Here is a 17755-nt window from a genome sequence, read left to right as displayed (position 1 = left end):
ATGGTTGAGTCAGGTGTCTTGCTAGTTGAGCTATCCCTTTGACACATTTTTAATTGAAAGTATTTCCATTAGTGCGATAAAAGTTGGATATTTTAAAAATATGAACTATTAGTACTATATTTTCAAAGACGGCGCTGCTCTGCGCTGTCCATATATGGTACTATACATCCTGCCTTTGTGATGTCAGTAAGGCCAGGACTCAAGATCTCGTTTTGGAGTGTGCATGCTCGGGGGGTGCACGTGGGCTGGTAGAAGAAGGCAAGAGTTAAAAAAACGATCCAATATTAAATATCGACTTTCCGGCAAGTGAAAAATCACTAGGAAGCCATTGTATACCTTTTTTCAAGTGGAAAAGTGAAAATTTCAGGTGATGACTCCTTTAAGATCATATGATCAGACCCGATGTCTGGTCCTGTGATTGGATAGGATCAACCCTATTCATCACAGTAATACATTAATATGATAGTGAGGTGAAACTGTCATTTTGAGTTCTTATGTATCGTTTTATCTTTGAAGTGTGTTACTTGGAAAAAAGTTAGAAATTTTACCTTAAAATGCTTGAAAAGTGCTTGAATCTTACAGTGTAGGAAGCCTGAATTGTATTTAAAAAGAAAATGGTCATTGCTCATTAGTAAAAATGTCTGGGAAAGCCATTTATTTTACTTCTACAGGTAAAACTTTGAATTTGGTGCAAAAGTTCCTTTATGTCAGTAATTCATATTTAAAGGTGAAACTACTCTGAGATAGACTCATGCATGCAAAGCCAGATATTTCAGCCTTTGTTAAAACTGTTATGATTATGAAAACCCCACATTCAAAATCTCTCGCAATCAGAATATTATGAAATGGTTCAATATTCTAGACTCAAAGTGTCCTACTCTAATTAGCTAATGAATCCAGAACAGCTGCAGATGGTTCCTGAGCCTGTAGATAGTCTCTCAGTCTATGCTGGATTACTGGCATAAATTAACTTTTGCAGCATTTTCTAATTGTAGGTAGCTGATTAACATCATGGTGTCAGTAAACTAAAGTTATGACCATATCCTGTTTGTTAGAAATTAAAAAAGAAGATGTATTTTAGCCGCCAGATTTATTTGTTTTGTATGTTTTGTTTATTTCAGCCGAAACTTTGTTTCACATTAAACAAAGAGACCATGATGCCTCAAGGCTGCAGCACTGACGAGCACAAAGACAGCAACGAGTGAGTAACTTCTATAGCAGCTAGTCTTTATCTCATCAACCACTGGATGCATTCTGATAAACCTTTAGTCTACCTGACACAGCTAATCTACATTAGTCAAGAAAAATGAATGCAACTTCAGGGAGCCAGCGCTTTATAAGCCTGGCAGGCCGCCAATGAAACGAACCGTGGGCCTCCCCTTCACTGATGCTGACAAGAAACTAGCAGAACCATCCGTGCTCACCGCACCACTCTCACATACGAGAAACGGCAGTGGAGAGATCCATGCAACACACACACACACACCGCACCACTCTCACATATGAAGAACGGCAGTGGAGAGATCCATGCAACACACACACACACACACACACACACACACACACACACCGCACCGCTCTCACATATGAAGAACGGCAGTGGAGAGATCCATGCGCCATGCAACACCCCCACACACACACACACACACACACACACACACACATCGCACCGCTCTCACATATGAAGAACGGCAGTGGAGAGATCCATGCAACACACACACACACACCGCACCGCTCTCACATATGAAGAACGGCAGTGGAGAGATCCATGCAACACACACACACACACACACACACCGCACCGCTCTCACATATGAAGAATGGCAGTGGAGAGATCCATGCAACACACACACACACACACATCGCACCGCTCTCACATATGAAGAACGGCAGTGGAGAGATCCATGCAACACACACACACACACACCGCACCGCTCTCACATATGAAGAACGGCAGTGGAGAGATCCATGCGCCATGCAACACCCCCCCACACACACACACACACACATCGCACCGCTCTCACATATGAAGAACGGCAGTGGAGAGATCCATGCGCCATGCAACACCCCCCCCCCCCCACACACACACACACACACACACACATCGCACCGCTCTCACATATGAAGAACGGCAGTGGAGAGATCCATGCACCATGCAACACCCCCACACACACACACACACATCGCACCGCTCTCACATATGAAGAACGGCAGTGGAGAGATCCATGCACCATGCAACACCCCCACACACACACACACACACACACATCGCACCGCTCTCACATATGAAGAACGGCAGTGGAGAGATCCATGTGCCATGCAACACCCCCCCACACACACACCGCTCTCACGGTCCGGCCTGCCCGGCTTTTCAAATTTTCTGGAGGGAACCCTGAACTTGTTCCACATTGAGCTACACTCTGATGTCATAGAAGCAGGGAATCCTGTGCAGCACATACATGGAGCTCTAATAGAACTCCCGCAGTCTTTTATCATAAGAGGATCTTAGCATCACTGGAGTGCATTGATTCAAATTCTGCTCCCCAGGTTGGTGGAAGAGTTCATGTTACTAGCTAACATGGCCACAGCGAACCACGTTTATCAAAGTTTCCCTGATTTGGCTCTGCTGCGGTGCCACCCTCCTCCCAAAACCAAGCTGATGGAAGAGGTCAAGGAGCTGTGCACCCAGTTGGGATTTGATATTGACATTTCTTCTGCAGGAGCGTTAAATGTCAGTATTTGTATTTTTATAATTTTTTCATGAAATGCTTGTTTATCTAAACCATCTTTTAGTTTTGATTCAGGTTAATACACAAAGTCTGTTTTAAGAGATCTCCAGACAGGACCTCTTAATGGTTGCATCATGTGATCTGCATTTGTACCGTGATCTTTATATGTTTTTTTTTCTTCTCATGTTTAAACAATTCTAATGAGCAGAAGAGTCTCAACACACTTTATGGTGATGATGAGTTTCACGCTGCCAGAAGAGACGTCCTCACCAACTTGTGCTCCAGACCTATGAAGGTTAGAAATCAGTCCTAAATGTTATGGCTCTCTCATTTCTCTACTCTGGACTCATTCCATAGAGCTCATATTTATACCTCTTCAGCAAAACATGCAGTGTGTGTTTGTGTAATTATAATAAGTACTAGAACTGCAAGCAGTTAACGGGTTCCAAGCCAACCAGCACCAGACTTACTGATCAAATGATATTTTTAAAAAATCCTGAAAAATCCATACTTCATTATAAAATTACCTAAATATTCTGGCACCACCAATGTTAACCTGCGGAATACTAGGGCTGTTGTTTTTAAATCAGTAGATCCAAAGCTTTTTTGAAGAAAAGTTGGTAAATATTATTTTAAGGGTCACGCCCAAAATTAAAATATTCATAAAAAAAATTGCTACTTTTTAAAATGAGTAGAAAAATGTCAGATCACCATAGGTACATGTGGAATGTTTATATTTACTCTATACATAAAAAATTTTCTAACAAATTTTTTTTTATCCAACTATACAGAAAAACTGGCATAAAGTAAAAAATTCATTAAAAATCCCCCCTCAACGACTTTTTTTTTTTCAAAAAAGCGCCTAGCGACAAACCTAGCGACATTTCTCAGGACCCGTTGCTACTTTCTGTAGAACTTTCTTGTAGATATTCCCCACAGATTAGCAACAAAGAAACCATTTGCACTCTGAACCGTTCTTCCGGGAGTAATGAGAGAACGATAATCTGCACATGTGCACGAGGACTGACCAATCATAAACTGTTTTCAGCCGGGCTGATTCGCTGAAGACAAAGGTACAGTTGCAGAGGCTGAGACCGCCGATTTACATCTACTGCTGCTGCAGGCTCACGCTTCTACTAGAGATGGCGCAGGCGTCAACCTGCGATCTCTGGTTCTGCAGCCGTCAGACACTTTGGTTTTTCCTGCATTTGGCAAATAAAGTCATCGGGAGTTTCAACTACTGTGCCCTTTACACACGCAGCTCTATGGCTCCTCTGAATTTCCTTCAGTGACACAGGGATGGTTATACCATGAGACACCCGCTCCCTTTTGCTCGGTGCGCCGTTATTATCACGATGGAGAGAACACACAACAGAGATGTTGAGAAACTGAGGTGTAAAAAAAACTGCTTTTTAGGAAAATGTCTGTGAGAACGAGGAGAGCAGGAGGTCTGAGTTATATCCTACAACAGAACTGTTTGGATCACCACACCATATCTGTCTTATTGTCACTTTATTGATACTTTTGGAATTTATTGTACATATCAAAGCAATTTGGGCCATTTTAATCATACTAATTAATAACTTTAACACATAACATAGTTTTTATTTTCCTCCCTTTTAGTCATATATATATATATCTTTTAGATGCTATGGGGAAAATGAACGCCAATGTGGCGTGATGACATAATCAATATGTAAATTAGCACGTGACGTCATCTGGCGACATCTAGCGACTGTTGGGGGGAACTTCAGCTACTTTCAGTCAAAAACAGTTGGCAACACTGGCTGTACTCCTGTTAATGAGAGAAGCCTTTAAATCTGTCCTTCAGAAGTGAAATTGGACCTGTCAAACTTCTCATCACCATTCAAAAAGTACTGCACCAATTCGAAAAATTCAATGAGCGGCAGAAGGCTTTGATGGTCATCTGTGTGAATTTTTATATGCCTACCATGACTTGTCTAGAAGCTATGACAAGAACATTTTAGCTGTCTGAAGCCGATCGGAGGAGAAAATCTCTGTTCCTTTAACATGGGTTTCAATGAGACAGAATCTGGGTCTCTCCTCCTTCTGAGGTTTGTAGAGAAAGAACCGTAACACGTAAGGACAAAGTGAAACCCATTCTGAAAAACTGACAAAATTCCTACTTTTTGAGATATAATTTGTTTCGGTACTTCAAACGGTCTGGGTGTTGGAAAGAGTTGTTTCCAGAAAATGTGAAGGTCAAAAGTTAAGAGTGCGGAATTTTCAGTTTAGAGTGGTGAGAGACATTTTTTTTAATTTAAATATTCTCAAAGAAATGAACCGTACGGCCACAATGTTTGGAGTACATTCATGATTTATAGCTCAAAACGAAGGTATATCCGTTAGCTGCAAGCCAGCATGCGTCTCATTTCAATCGGACTTACGGTTTTCTCAGGACAATGCCAGAAATGGAGCAAAAGAAGGTCATTGCTCCTATCTGCCCATTATAATTTTTGTGATTTTTTCTGAAAATCTCAAGCCGTACCTCAACTTCTACCTGTGATTTTAGAAAAACTGTAATAGGTATCAAAAGATATTTTAACCAGTAATAGCTGAAAGTCTTGTGAGGTTGTTGAAACTTGAATGAAGTCTCTAGGTTAAAGTTAACCTATAGTAAGAGTTCAAAAAAGTGAAAGGATTTAACTGAAAATTGAGCAATCCCATTCATTTCAATGGGACCAAAAATCGCAGAAAAAGCTAAATATCTCAAAAAGTATAAAATATTTTAATACCAAAAGTCATTGCCGGCATAAGCTGAACGAGCTGAACGTTTTGATATCAAAATTGTGTAAATAGTTGAAGAATTGTGGAAGTAGTTAAATGCCAAAAACGTACGGAAGCAGAATAATAAACCGACTAATAACTATAAAGAGAAACAGGTTCACTATAGTTTGAATGCTTTACAGCATTCAAACAATTATGAAAATTCCCTAGATGAACAATAGCCCAGCGGGCAGGGAACCCTAAAAATATGCATAAGAGGGTTGTGCTTGTTGTTAAACCTGTTCATTTCTGGTGAGATGTTGCATAAACTTGAACTTTGTCCAAGAATCCTTCTCTACATTTATTCTGGCTGTTTTTGTCTTTAGATAGCGTTGTACTTTTGTGCAGGCATTCTGAAGGACACAGAGCTTTTTAAGCACTATGCTCTCAACGTTCCTTTCTACACACACTTCACATCGCCCATCAGACGCCACGCTGACATCATCGTGCACCGGCTGCTGGCCTCTTCACTGAGTATGCTCTGCTTCTACTATGGGTTTTCTCAGAGACACAGTGTGTTCACAATGCCAATAACAGAGGTTCTTTTGTTTTAAGCTCTGTGTGTTTAACAGCATAACCAGAAGGATGTCAAATCTCAGTTGTTGTTGTTGTTTTTGTTGTTGTTTTGCTGATTTTCTGCATTGTCCTCACCACCTTTTCTCCATTTCACTGACATTTCTGGTAATTCTGTTTTACACAGACTGTGGGCCACATTTAAGCCTGTCAGCAGTGGAAGTGGGTAAACAGGCGTCACTCTGTAACGACAAGAAGACTGCTGCTAAAAAAGTCAGTGAGCTCAGCACCGATCTTTTCTTTGGAATGTTTGTAAAGGTAGGACACAAAATCACGGTGTGTATCTCAAAATGTGCAGCAAATGAGACAAGGTCACCATATCTGTTTCTAATATCTGATTCGAGTTTTGTAATTTAGTCATTTATCCTGTTTAATAATACCAAATGGTGAAAAATGGGAATATGTCAGTAATTCAGCTCAGACTTAGAGACCATCTAAAGGCTTAGGAGCCCTCTGCAGCTGTTCTGGATTCATTAGCTGATTAGAGTGTGACACTTTGAGTCCGGGAATATTGAACCTTTTCACAATATTATAATTGTCTGATATTTTGAATGTGGGGTTTTCATCAGCTGTAAGTCATAATCCTCACTTATATCAAATAATGGTTTGAAATCTGACTTTGCATGTAACGAGTATCTCACGTACTAGTTTCACCTTTTAAGTTGAATTACTGAAATAAATGAACTGTGGCTCCATATTTTAGTTTCACCTTTATAACTGATAGGGACCATGCATCTGTGGAATGAGCAACACAACAAGTGGGATTTATCCTTTCTAAAATAAATTTGGTGATTTGTATTCGGCTCCATCTCAACACGTATGACTTCTTCACAGGACAGCTCACGAGTCGTGTTCTCTCACTGTACGATCTAATGCTTGGGTGCAAATTGCTCACACTGTACATGTGGTAGCGACATGTCAGTAATACGTTTTATGTGACACTTCTTGAATCTGGAAGAAGAAACAGAAGAGAAACCCGGAAGAGAGGAGACTTTTTGTACTGTTACTGATAGTTTTCCATCGTCCCTGCTAGAGTATCTCGGACCAGTGCAGCTCAGCCTGACCACAGTTTCCAAGAGCACGATCCGGTATTTTCCCTCTACTTTTTCCTCAAGTTTTAGTCCCTGCTCTGTTGAGGTGCCTAGCAAGGCTGAGTTGGGCCAGCATTGTAAGATCTAGTCTTGCAAGATGGTGCCCATGAGTGGTTGTGCTTTTGCTAGGCTCCTGATCTTTTTTGGTTATTTGTTGTTTTTTATTGTTTCTTCTTTATCTGGTGCGGATTTCCTGCTAACATATGATCAAGACTTACTATTGTCGATCAGATCTGCGATGATCAACCTCCAGAACTACAATACCGCACCCGCTTTCCCACCGCCACTGGAAACTGGCGTTAACCCAGATCTCGGCCCTTTGTTACCTGTCAGCCTGCCGCTGCCCCGGAGGCCATGGAAGAGGAAACGGGGGAAGAGAGCCGGCTTCTTCGTTCAGTATCGAAAGATCCTGAGAGGCGAAGCTCTACCTGATCGCTTCTCCGCGGCTGTGACGTGGCGGATCCAACAGAAACTCAACGGAGTTGGGCTGATCTCGCTGCTCTATGGAGCCCCCAATGCAGGACGCTACCTGAAGGTGTGGGAGACAAAGAACCTCTGCGGGCGTAGCCTGGAGTCACTACGTTGCTTAGCCCGCCAGCCGACCGCCATTATGGAGCCTGCCGCACACACATCGCCAGATTTCTCTGCAAAAATGATAATTAATGCACGCTCCATCGCCAACAAGTCTCGCATCCTAAACAATCTGTTCTGCACCAAAAAATTAAACTTTTAATGGATTTCTGAGTCGTGGCAGCGCGAAAATGACGTCACTCATCTCCGCGAGCTCTGTCCTCAAGACTGCTCTTTCTTCTCTGCCCCACGAACCACAGGCCGTGGTGGAGGAACAGCTGTTATCTTTAAAAAAACACTTTTCATGCCAAATTATATCCTCAAGCTCCTACAGCTCATTTGAGATGATCATGATTAAAATTGGTCGAGTTCTACCAGTTTATGGGATTCTGGTCTATCGCCCACCTGGATCTACTTCATCCTTCCTGTCTGACTTTCAGGACCTCCTATCTTCAACTATTAAACTAGACAGGATAATCATTGTTGGAGATTTCAACATCCATGCTGAGGATCTATCTAACAGCTCTACTAGAGAGTTCCTAAACATGATGAACTCTTTTAACTTCTCTCAACACGTGTCTGGTCCCACTCACAGAGCGGCCACACCCTGGATCTGGTCTTTTCCTACGGACTTTTTGTTGATAAACTGCAGATACATGATGTTGTGTTCAGTGACCATAAGTCAGTTTCTTTTCATATTAACCTAAATTCTGAATCTCTTTTACCAGACTCTGCTAAGCAAAGACATATTATCAACAGTTCTACCATTTTAATTTTCTCCTCCCTCTTTGACTTTGTACCTCCTTCCTCTGATGACGTAGAGCTCCTTACTAACTCATTTAATGATCACTGCCTCAAAATTCTTGATCAGGTTGCCCCACACAAAACCAGCCGCAGTTCCAGTGCCTCCAGCTCTCCCTGGCTGAACAACCAGATTCTTGAACTTAGACGCTCCTATAGAAAAGCAGAACGACAGTGGAAGAAGACAGGTTTGGTTGTTCATTGCGAATATTTTAAAGAACTTCTCGAGTCATACAACGAAGCTGTAGAAAATGCCAGGTCTTCTTTCTTCAGCAACCTCATATGCCAAAATAGGAATAATTCTAAGATTTTGTTTGATACCATCTCCAGCATCGTGTCTTCTCCTCCTCAGCAGGCTCAGCTATCTTCAGCTGATGATTATAACATATTTCTCCACTTTTTTGCAAACAAGGTGCTGAATCTGAGATCCAGCATTCCACCAGCTCCCCCCATCATGAGGGGAGGCCCCTCAATGCTCTGAGTCTTTCACCTCCTTCTCCCCAATCACACTAAATTACTTAACCTTAATAATCAGTCAGATGAAACTCTCATCATGCTCATCAGATATCTTACCTCCCTCTGTCTTTGTCGGGTCCCTTGCATCTATCAGTCCATCTCTGTTGACTATAATCAACAGCTCACTGAGCCAAGGCTGTGTTCAAAAATGCAGTAGTGACTCCTCTCTTAAAGAAACCCAACCTTGACGCCAGCTCCACCAGTAACTTCAGGCCCATTTCTAAGCTACTTTTCATCAGTAAAGCACTTGAGAAGGTTGTTGAAACTCAACTCAGATCCTGGTTTTCTAAGTCAAAGATCTCTGACCCCTTCCAGTCTGGCTTTCTGAAGCAGCACTCAACTGAGACTGCTCTAGTAAGGGTGCATAATGACCTCCTAATGGCTGCTGATGCAGGGAAATGCTCTGTCATGGTCCTGCTTAACCTCAGTGCAGCTTTTGACACTGCAGACCACAACGTTGTACTGAGCAGGTTAAATGCTCTGGCTGGGATCTCAGGTTCTGCTCTAGACTGGCTCTCCTCTTATCACACCAATAGAACATTCGCAGTGACGTCAGAAACCTTTTCATCAGACACCGCCTCTCTAACCTGCGGGGTCCCACAAGGTTCAGTTCTAGGACCTCTACTGTTCACATTCTTTATTCTTCATCTAGCTGGCATCATTCAGTCTTTCCCTGAAATCTCCTACCACATCTACGCTGACGATATTCAGCTCTATATGTCCTTCATGCCACACCAGTTGGACAGGCCGGCCACCCATATACTCTGCCTGACCCAGATCAGTAACTGGCTGCCCAGCAACTTTCTTGTCCTCAATGCCAACAAGACAGAGACCCTGATCGCTGCACCCCCGGAACTTCAGCCAAAAATCGAGCAGGAAATTGCCTCCTTTTGCCCAACAGCCAAGTCCAACATTAGAAACCTAGGAGTTATTTTTGATCCAGTTTTAAGTTTAGACTCACACGTCAAAACCATCTCCCGCTCCTTTTCTTTCACCTGAGAAATATTTCAAAAGTTCGTAAACTGGTTTCTACTGCAGATCTGGAAAAAATCATCCATGCCTTTGTGTCATCACGCTTAGACTACTGTAACGCTCTTTTTACTGGTCTCAGCAAAAGCTCCCTCTCACGCCTTCAAGCCATCCAAAATGCAGCAGCCAGACTCCTAACCAAATCCAGCAGACGAGCTCACATCACCCCAGTTTTACAGTCCCTCCACTGGCTCCCGGTAGAATATAGAATTCAATTTAAAGTATTAGTGCTGACCTATAGAGCTCTTAACAACCAGGCTCCAATCTTTAATCCCCACACACCACTTCACGGAACCTTCGATCCACATCTGAAAACCTCCTGGCTGTTCCTCAAAGGGGACAGGGCCTTTCAGACTATTGCACCCAGACTTTGGAACAGTCTACCTTCAAACCTCTGTCTCTCCAAAACTGTAGAGGTCTTCAAAAAACATTTAAAAACTCACCTTTTCATCCAGACGTTCCCCCGCTAAATATTCAGAAAGATGGCTTTGTCTTTGTTCATACTCTGACTTTGTTTTTACTCCTGATTTTGTTTACTATTTTGTCACTGCTATTGTTTTTTATGATCTGTTTTTATCGGTTTGAGGTGTTTGCCCTGATTTTACTCATGTTGTACAGCACTTTGTGATTCATATCTGCGAAAGGCGCTTTATAAATAAACTTTTACTTACTTACTTACATTGCGACTGTGGCCGCTGATTGGCTAGGGGATGGAGTCACTGGTTGCTGTAGAGTTCGCACCCACAGTCAGATGAGCTGACTTGAACCACGCTGTACAGAGCTGTTTCAGGCTGAGTAATGCCCTTAAAAAACCTACCTTACTGATTAAGGATTTTCTTGTTTTTTACTCTTCTTTTGAGCTGCTTGGTAGTTTAGCTGACTGGGTTTGGATTAGATGGCAGCAATTTCAGACGGTAAGGAAATTTAACAGCATGGCATTTCTTTACTTTATTCATATTGTACCGTCGGGTATCAGTAGAATGTAGAAGATCCATACACAGCCACACTCCTGCTCCTTATGCTTGTCACCAGTCTAACCATGCGTTACTGCGAAACAAGATCTCATTCCAGAACCAGGACTTGTTAAGGTCAACTGGTGTAGTGGTGTTGGTCAGTCCGTCACATACAGAACGTGTTCAATTGCTGCCAATTGGGGAACATTCACACCTGAGACTGGAACACACCTGGAAGCTCCTGGAGCTCAAAAACAAGAGTGGTAAAGAAAACGATGCAGGTGGTCTTTCTGGGGAATAGTTACCAACACATTTAGCTCTGGTTTCCATTCCACAAATGTTTGAGACTTTGTCAGGATTTCCCACCATTGAAAATAAAACACCAATAATTATTACTAGAGAGGAGGGATTGACAGTTGTAGATTAACAAGTGAGTGAATAATGGATCCGTTTAATTATGCATTCAAGCCTAAAATGAAATGTTTCAATTTAATTAAATCCTGCTTTCTGTGTTGCTGGCTGACGGTGGAAATAAACCCTAAAGCTCCACAGTGAGCTATGGGTTTAAACTTTTCTAACGCCTCCTTTCCACCGCACGTGAAAGCGTCACAAAATGGCTGCAAATCGTACTCTGCAGCAATTAGCCGCCGTTATAGTGAACAGGTTTCTTTTCACCGGCAGCAAAGTGTAATGCTTTGGACTCGTCCCAGAATAAAAGGGATGCTATCATTATGTTTGGAGTCTATTTTTTAATGTTCTACGGTTCCAGAACATGCTGTTTAGGTCAGGCCAGACAGGAAGTCAAACACGAAAGCTGTGTAAAACATCTGGAAACTTTCAAAATAAAAGTCACTTGCAGGTAAACATACGACATTTCCTGTGTAACTCCCATAGCATTTGTAAACGGAACAAAAAAGAACCATAGACCTTTTAGGATTTATGCAGCTTTCTTTCTCTGTGCTTGTTATTGTGTGGACATCACACGTGGTATTGCATTTTTCTGGAAAGTAGGCTAAAGGGCTAAGCGTTTTGTTGGTGTGCTCTTCAGGAGTGTGGCCCGCTGGATTCCATGGCCATAGTGATGGGGGTTCTGGATAAGGCCTTTGATGTGATAGTTTGGAAGTTCCGCGTCCAGAAACGCATCTACTGCAAGGTCAGTCTGTCGTATTATCTCTGTGTGGTAGCGGTGGGGGGTATTTGGGATATTGGATGAACTAGCTGATATTCATTCAATAATTATTTGGCAGTAATACTAGAGTCCCAGTGTTGCCCCTACACAGGCTCAGGCACGGCGCTGCGCCACGGCTGGAGTTCCACTGCCATGCCCACGAGATTCACAGACACACGGAAGGGAAGCAACAACGAAAATTTCATAGTCGTGACTCGTGGCACTAGAATTTCAGGAGTGGTGCAGCGCCACGAAACACTGAGTTTAATACTTGGTTAAAACTCAAATACAACTACAGAGTCGGTGAACAATTCAACCCTCCCTGGTGTCACAGTGATTCTGACATTATTTTCAACATTTCTCTGTAGTTTATTGCAGGTTTGTCCTCATTCCACCATCGTAAGGTGGGAAAGAAGTCAGAGCTCAGACTGGTTTGGAAACCAAAGGACCAAGAAAGTCCTCCGATTGAACAGGTGAGACTACAGAACACACGGTTCTTTAGGATCTTTACAGACACACTCCTGAGCTTTGCAGATATGCTCTCTGTCTCCCTCTTAAGGCTTGCTGCGTAACGTCACTTAGGGCTGGGCAATAAATCGAAAATGTATTATCGAAGTTTCCGACTCTTATCGAGATAATTTTTCCTGTGTCAATAAATTTGATAATAAAAAAATGAAAAGATGTGTGTAGCTTGGCAACGTTCATGTCCCTTTAAGAAGCTGTACCACCTTGAGTCACGTAAAAATGATGACTCAACGTAATACATGGGACATCCCCATCTGGTGGACAGCTTTTGTTTCTGCACATACCCGTAGTTATCGTTCATTTATTGTTATCGAGGTGAAATTCTCAATATATTGTGATATTGATGTTAGGCCCTATCGCCCAGCTCTAACGTCAGTGTTGTAAAATCTAAAATCTCTGTCGTGCTTAAGAGACATAGTTACTGGCTGTTTTCCAACTTGCATGTCCAAACAAACACATTAAGCAGCGTTTCAACAATAGAGTTTTATCAGGACTGTATAACAGATTTATAACACTGAACTCAATTAGGGCCACCGGGAATTTCCCCAGCTGGTCCTGGTTCTGCCCGCCGTTGGATAAAAAAACACACAACTTAGATCTGCGGCTCGTATTAAATCAAAACCAGAGCGCACCGCGGGAACAAGATTGTAATGAGCGCACGCACGCGTTTTTACCGCTTGGGCGGAGCGGTGGGGAAAAGCGTTTCAGCAACGCAACTGACTGGAATACTGACGTAACAGCGGAGGGTAGAGGTGTGGGTTTCAATCAGCAACAGAAGGGCGGGGGCAAACACAGCCACAGAAACACAGAGGGACCAGACTGATAGTGAAGTTTTTGAGCTAAACTGCAGGAAAGGTGTGGGTGTTTAACCTCCTTATTAGAAAAAGTGTCCCCATGCATGTGCGCTCGTGACCATTTCGCTGCCATGAGAGCGAGGAAGGGGTTATTACCCCTTCCTCGCGTGGAACATTTCGGTGCCATGCGTCAGCTGTGAGAGGGGGGTGGGGGTTTGATCTCATAGCCATGGTGCTAGAATGTCAGGCGTGGCGAAGCCCATGCACCTCAGCCTATGTAGGTGACACACTGCAGCTGTAACCGTAGGCTGCACAAAAACGGGCAGAGTTGCTCACTCTGCTCTTACTTTGGAGAGTGAGGAGACCCATCCAATATGGCGGCAACGCTGTTACACCCTCCAGCTCCCAATGCTGCATCTATGTAATCATGTCCATGGGGTCTACATGATACTGCTGTAAAGCGACACGCAGTCAGTACATCCAGCGCCACTCAACAACTGTAAACGGGGACCCCAGAACACTATCACAGCTCTTAAAATGAACATAATAGATGATAGTATGCTGCAGAAACCCTTCAAAAATGTTATTTTAAGGTGTATAAGCTGTGGAAGGTGACTTTAACACATCATTAGTATTTTAGGGGTTTGAATCATAGTTGTTTGAGTCACTTATACACTTTTCACTGGTCTTCAAGAAAGCCAGTTCACATGGCAGGGTAACCATGCAGATTATATAACATGGTCAAAAGCTCCAAAAAGTGGATTTTGCATGATATAGGACCTTTAAGAAAACTCTGGTCAGCTCAGAAGTACATCAACAGTGCTATGATCATCAATCTGGGCTTTCCAACAAGTTGGATTGTCCTGCTTATTGAATGGGACGTGTAGCCAATCAGAAAGCAAGATAATGGGCGCATGCTGCACGCTTCTCCTTGTTAGTTTACTTTGAAGTCACATTTGGTATTGCAAGACTTCCCATCTGAACAAGGAGTGTTCGTGTGTAGTACGTAGTTTTAGTAAGTTGCTGCAAACAACACACTGTAGGATCAAAACTGGAACATCCATGGTTGTTTTAATCACCCTTTACGGGGTTGCTCATGTTTCGTAAATTGGCCAACAGTTTTAAAATCCTGCTGTGTGATTCGGGCTTAAGAATAATAGTCATATTAAGATGGAGTTGTTGTCTAATATGATTAAAATACTCAGAATTCCTTCTTTTTATTCACAGACGATTTCATACTTCTCGCTCGTGGAGGTGCAACTGAAATCAGACGGTGGTTTGAAATACAGCGCGGTGCTCAAGAGGCCAGAGGGCGGCGAACCCTAAAACAAATGCTGTGACGGAAGTGATGAGCTGCACATTGTCTTTAGTGGATTAAAAGAAATTAAATTTTACTCGACATAAAGAGTAGCAGTGCTAGTGTGGAGTAATACTGTTCACGCGTCCGGTCCTCGTAGACTAGTAAATTATCCTTCAAGCTATCAAAGTTTTATTTTTCACTTATAGCGCAGCATCACATGACACACCGAATGGACCTTGACGTCTAAATAGAATCAGATTTATTTGTTAAAAGTTGCTAGAAAGTTGGTGTCGTTTAGAGTGAAATTTGTTCTGGTTTGAGGCAAAATCACCAAAGCCATAATGAATCCTATTTAGTTGATTCTTTTAAGTCAGTTTTGATTTTTACTCTCAGTCTCATGTTAAAAACTAATTTAAAAGATTTGGTGGGTCGGTGCCTGGTTTCTTGATTTTAGGGCTGAGAAGAGAGATTTTCGTCTTGGTGGTGTGAATAGTAGAAAGCATTGTGATGGTGGCGTCTCACCTCTCCCTGAAGAGGTTTCCTCAGATCGGTCATTTTTACTGGAACTCTGAAGTCATCAGAAAGGATGAAACATTTATGAAGAACCATGAAAGGCTGCTTTTGCTTTCTGTGGAAGCTTTCGTTATTACTCTCAACAGGTTTACATTCACTGAAGCTAACAGCCAGTTCCTGTCCTATAAACCTACGTTTACATTTAGAAAAGGAACGATTTTTTTTTTTGGGGGGGGGGGGGGGGGGGCAGGTTTTGTGCGTTAATGAAGGCGATGTTTTTTTCTTTTTAACAGTTTTGCAGTGAAACACATACATTTAATTGTTATTAAGAGGATCATGTTGAGGATCTGTTGAAATGTTTTTCTTTTCTGTACAAAACAGGCCAAAGTTTTTTTTTTTCAATTGTAAACTCATATTTAATTTAAAACATGGGAATAACTTGAATGTAAACTGCTGCTTAAAATGGTCAGTGGCCTTAAAGTTTTTAATTCGATGTTTGAAACCTGTCTCCTTGTTAGGCTCACATATCACATTATACGTTTCAAAATGTCAGTTCAGGGTTTGATCAGAAAATGTGATTGCAGCGTTTTGTTATTGACGTAGCTTAATGTTCACCTTAAGAGGACTAGTGATCAGTTCCAATCTGTGACACACACTGTTTTAAAAACTGCCACGTTAATTTTTTTTAATCATCACCAGCTTTTATATGTGGAGCAGCAGGATCTGATGTAAAATTGTTTTTTTTAACCCTTTGATGCATAATGGTCACTACAGTGGACAAGTACTCAAAATTGTTATTTACTTGTTTTTGCTATTAAGCACAGCTGTTGAGGACTTTATTGCGTTTGAGCCCCTCCATTTGGACTTCAGTAAGCCAAGCCAACATATTTCATGCTCAGAATGCACGCTGTCCACTGAGGTGGACATGTAATAAGTTATTTGTAAATTATAAAATTTAACAAAAAATATTTGAAATTTGTTTCATTCACACCTAAAGATGAATGAAAAAAATTGTTTAAAAAAATCATGGTTGAAGATTTCATAATTCATGCATCAAAGGGTTAAATTATAAAAAAAATCCCAGACGTAAAATTAAATAGATCTACATTTTTCAAATGTTACTTTATTCTGTAATCTGATAGTTTATACACTGCCTGGCCAAAAAAAAATAAGAGTCTCCACCTGGATTTAACTAAGCAAATAGGTTGGAGGCTCCTATTGGATAATTACTGCATGGGCTTTCAGCTGTAACAAGTTACTTGTGCAACGAGCTGCTTCTCATTTCTTAATCATGAGGAAAGACACATCTGGTGGTCGTGGAAAAGATGTTGGTCTGTTTGAGAAGCATCAGATCATCGGCATGCATCAAGCAGAGAAAACATCTGAGGAGATGCGGAAATGGCTAAAAGTGGGTTAAGAACTGGCCAACGCATTATTAAACACTGGTCTGATGCGTCCAGATGGACCCTGTTCCAGAGTGGTGGTGCATCAGGTTGAGAAGAGAGGCAGATGAAGTGATGCACCATCATGCCTAGTGCCTACTGTACAAGCCTGTGGGGGCAGTGCTATGATCTGGGCTTGATGCAGGTGGTCAGGTCTAGGTTCTGCAACAAGATGTGCTTCAAGAATGAGGTCAGCTGACTACATGAAGGTATTTAATGACCAAGTTATTCCATCTTCCCTGATGGCACGGGTATATTCCAAGATGATAATGCCAGGATTCATCGGGCTCAGACAGTGAGAGAGGTTCAGGGAGCATGAGACATCATTTTCACACATGTACTGGCCACCAGAGAGTCCAGACCTTATCCTCATTGAGAATCTTTGGGATGTTCTGGAGAAGGCTTTGTGCAGCGGTCAGACTACCATCATCAATGCAAGATCTAGGTAAAACATCAATGCAACACTAGATGGAATTACGTCTTGTGACATTGCAGAAGCTTATCGAAACAAGGCCGCAGAGAATGAGTGCTGTAATCAAAGCTAAAGGAGGTCCAATGAAATAGTGTGTGCCATTTTTATTTGGCCTGGTCAGTGTAGGATGGTATACTTTGATGCAACTCATACACAACTAATACATATTTGTCTCCAACTGTAAAGAAATACTTAGTCATGTAAACTGTGTTTATTAGTTGTATTTCCTGAAACTCATTACTTCCTGTTGGTGGAGTCACTTAGGAATGACGGTGAATTCAAAGTCCAATCAATGATAGTGAATGCTGCTTGTAACTCACCTTGGATCCTCTATAAAACATCCCATGGATCACTGTAGTGTTTATATTGAATAAACAGATAAGCTCAGTGTTTGTTGTCAAGGAGTGTTCTTACTGTATGTCACGGCTGCTCTGCAACAGTTCATCACAACAAGGACTTTATTAGACACAGCTGACTGTTTTTATGCGAGTT

The 17755-nt window shown here is 42.0% G+C and overlaps 1 protein-coding gene across 4 annotated transcripts in view; it reads left to right on the top strand.

Annotated features, from left to right (window-relative positions):
* The window catches only part of dis3l2 (DIS3 like 3'-5' exoribonuclease 2), a 38291-nt gene extending 20640 nt beyond the window's left edge, over window positions 1–17651 (top strand). For all 4 annotated transcript variants that reach the window (XM_015957497.3, XM_015957495.3, XM_070541753.1 and 1 more), the window contains exons 14-21: window positions 1122–1201; window positions 2548–2731; window positions 2938–3024; window positions 5843–5990; window positions 6217–6347; window positions 12098–12202; window positions 12586–12690; window positions 14764–17651. In XM_015957497.3, the coding sequence (XP_015812983.3) occupies window positions 1122–1201; window positions 2548–2731; window positions 2938–3024; window positions 5843–5990; window positions 6217–6347; window positions 12098–12202; window positions 12586–12690; window positions 14764–14862 (939 nt within the window). In that variant the 3' untranslated portion in view covers window positions 14863–17651. The remainder of the gene's footprint in view (window positions 1–1121; window positions 1202–2547; window positions 2732–2937; window positions 3025–5842; window positions 5991–6216; window positions 6348–12097; window positions 12203–12585; window positions 12691–14763) is intronic.
* Window positions 17652–17755: the final 104 nt, after the last annotated feature.

This window comes from Nothobranchius furzeri, chromosome 11 (genome assembly GCF_043380555.1).
Source record: "Nothobranchius furzeri strain GRZ-AD chromosome 11, NfurGRZ-RIMD1, whole genome shotgun sequence".
Classification (NCBI taxonomy): Eukaryota; Metazoa; Chordata; class Actinopteri; order Cyprinodontiformes; family Nothobranchiidae; genus Nothobranchius; species Nothobranchius furzeri.
Note: the sequence above shows the minus strand (reverse complement) of the source record. Positions and strands in the feature narration are given on the sequence as shown.